At 35.3% G+C, this 2,977-nt stretch overlaps 1 protein-coding gene across 1 annotated transcript; it reads left to right on the top strand.

Moving 5' to 3' along the window:
- Window positions 1-1,320: 1,320 nt before the first annotated feature.
- Window positions 1,321-2,370, top strand: LOC113273860. Its single transcript, XM_026523449.1, has 3 exons — window positions 1,321-1,601; window positions 1,709-1,772; window positions 1,888-2,370. The coding sequence occupies exons 2-3, from the start codon at window positions 1,740-1,742 to the stop codon at window positions 2,311-2,313; spliced, it is 459 nt and encodes a 152-aa protein (XP_026379234.1). The 5' UTR covers window positions 1,321-1,601; window positions 1,709-1,739; the 3' UTR covers window positions 2,314-2,370.
- Window positions 2,371-2,977: the final 607 nt, after the last annotated feature.

Raw genomic sequence — 2,977 nt, 5'->3', positions numbered from 1 at the left:
GTTCAATTATATCACAACTTCAACAATAATACTATGGTGATATGTATTACTCCCCCTTAGTCAATACTCCATCTCACATGGAAACCACTCCCCTTTACACAATGATCCGAAAATCATATGTATTTGTAGTGTGAACTACATATTAATTCTCCCCCTTTTTGCCAATAAAATTGGCAAAGGTACAAGAAAGGGATCATAATGAAATTTCTGTAAGAGACATTTCATGACTAAAAGAAAAAGAATACACACCATCTAATTTAGATGCGATCATATAGCCGAAGCTAATAGCATTCATCAAGGAGTTAAAAGATACAAGATAACCCCTCTAAAATACCACAGCCGCACACCCCTCAAGATATGACCATTAAGCACAAGTTCAAAAGAACTCTCTCCCATTTGATGTCATTCCCAAGGGAACAACAAGAGCGACCTTAATTTCAAAAGAAAAGAAGGATTTTTACTGGATACCAAAAACCATGAGAATGATTTTCTATATCCAAAAACTCAATCAAATTAATCACAAGTAAACCCATGATTAATTTAATCGGAATACACAATCAAATTGAACACAAAAGTGATAAACTTAATTGATTATGCTCGACATAAGGGAACTTACGGAGCATACGACTAACATAACCATTAGAAAATGAACAGGATAGTCGTTCATATACTCAACATAAGAGGAATCTTACGGAGTATGAAAAACTCAACTAGATTAATTACAAGAGAACCCATAATTAATCTAATTGGAATACACAACCAAACTAATTACAAAAGTAATCAATTTAATTGTCATTTGTTTTGCTCAACATAAAAAGACTTATGGAGCAATAACTAAATAACCGAACAAGATGATTAATTTAGTTCAAAAATGCTTCAGCATAAAGTACCTTACGGAACAACCAACAAAGCTAATCAAAAATTAATCAACTTGGTTGTATCGTGCTCAACATAAGACACATTACGGATCCTCACTAGAGCTGGCAAACAAGCCAAAACCCGCGAGTTAACCCGTGCCCGGCCCGTGAAAACCCGAACCCGGCTCGGCTGGTTCCAAAACAAGCCGGGTTCGGGTTGGAGAAATGTCGGCTTGTGAGTAAACGGGTTAACCCGTCCCGGCCCGTGAACCCGCGGGTACAACCCGTAAACCCGTCTAAATTGCTTATAATAAGTTATATTTAATCATAACTGTCGGATTATCTAGGGCTAATCATATCCTTACGTTTAAGGTATAAAAAGGAAATGCTAAACCTAAAACATCATTCTCTTTTTTTCTTCTGCCTCTTCTGCTCGTTCTCTTCTTCTGTGTTCTTCGGCTGGTGGAGAATTAGAAATGATAGTGAGAGATTGAGACCGAGAGTTGAGGGGAAAGGTTTCGTTGGTGTTAATAATAGTGTTACTGATGTTAATTAAGTAAAAAGAAGATGATGAAGAAGTTGTGAATTAAAAAGGAAAAAAGTTGGGTTTTCTCTGTGGTTAAGATTGAGTTTGAAATTGAGGAAATATAGATCGAAGTATGGTTGTTGGTAGTGATGAGGAAATATACTTCTGTGGGAAATTTCAAGATGTTTCATATCTGGTCATTAATTCGAATCCAGGAGGTATTGTAATTATCAATGTGTGTATTAAAAGTTCTAATTTTATTTTAGCAGAGCAATGTTTTAGTGTGTGTCAGTTTGTAATTCTTGTTACTTGTTCTTCTGTACAGTAATCACTTTGATGATGCTAACAAAAATCAGATGGTTGTAGGGAAGAAAGAAACACCCCATCTCGTAAGCAATCTTATTTTATCTATTCAGTTAATGTTAGATGTTCCTGAATTGCTTCATCTTTTGCTTCACCATTTATGGAAAATTTGGCCTAGTCATGTATTCATATTTTTTGTAGGTACAACGTGGTAAACAACTAATTGGTAACTATCTTCTTCAATCGATTATTTCTAATATTGATCTACGAGAAGATCTTACTGATGCAGTGAAGGAATTTGTGAAATTTTGGTTTAAAATTGGGGACTCTGTGGGTTATTTAGATCAAGTCTGGATAGAGGAGACTATTAAGAGTAGAGACATGGTTCTTCTGCATGTGAGTGGTTATTTTAAGGAAGATCAAAAAGCAGGATATGGAGTTATGATCCGGGATGTTCATCTCAGGCCTATAAAAAGCAGGAAGATCAAAAAGCAGGATATGGAGTTAAGATTGAGTTTGAAAAGCAGGATATGGAGTTATGAAAATGGACTGATTAGATGTATGTTAGGTGTTATAGGGAAGGATTTGGAAGGATTTGTGTTTGCTTATTGTAATACTTGTGTTTGATCTTTGTAATTTGTCCTAAATTAACTTAATTAAAATTTGATTTGATTTTTAATCTAACAAGCCGGGTAACCCGTGAACCCGCAAGCTTTACCCGTTACGGGCACGGGTTGAAGAAATGACTACCCGTGAAGAATATCAACCAGCGGGTTTTGGCCCGTATTAACCCGAACCCGTGTAACCCGTAACAAGCCAGCCCCGGCCCGCCCGTTTGCCAGCTCTAATCCTCACAGTATTACATAAAATATGGATCAGTGAAGATCAATACTGTGGAATACACAAGGATTCATTCTATCTTCCATCGCTATTTGCATAACGATATTTAATAGACATAATCCTTGAACACAAAAGATTTTAACCTATCTTCCATCAAAGAATTGACAATATAGGCTTAACTTTTGTATATGTCAAAAGTCTATTCATCCTTAACTCAATACATGAATATCGATCATGAACGACTTTACTTTTGACAAAATATGGGACAACATAGTTCACGGACGTAAACACCAATATCCCATAAAAAATTGAAATATAACAAATCATAAAGATTAAATACTGCAAACCATCATCCTCCAAATATTTTTAGAATTTAAAACCAATAAACCTTAAAAAAACAAGAAGATGAAAAATAACAGCTATGTGTAGTCACAATCATTGCTATTCAAAG

Source organism: Papaver somniferum, chromosome 4 (genome assembly GCF_003573695.1).
Source record: "Papaver somniferum cultivar HN1 chromosome 4, ASM357369v1, whole genome shotgun sequence".
Classification (NCBI taxonomy): Eukaryota; Viridiplantae; Streptophyta; class Magnoliopsida; order Ranunculales; family Papaveraceae; genus Papaver; species Papaver somniferum.
The sequence above is the reverse complement of the archived record's forward strand: the minus strand, read 5'-3'. Positions and strand labels throughout refer to the sequence as shown.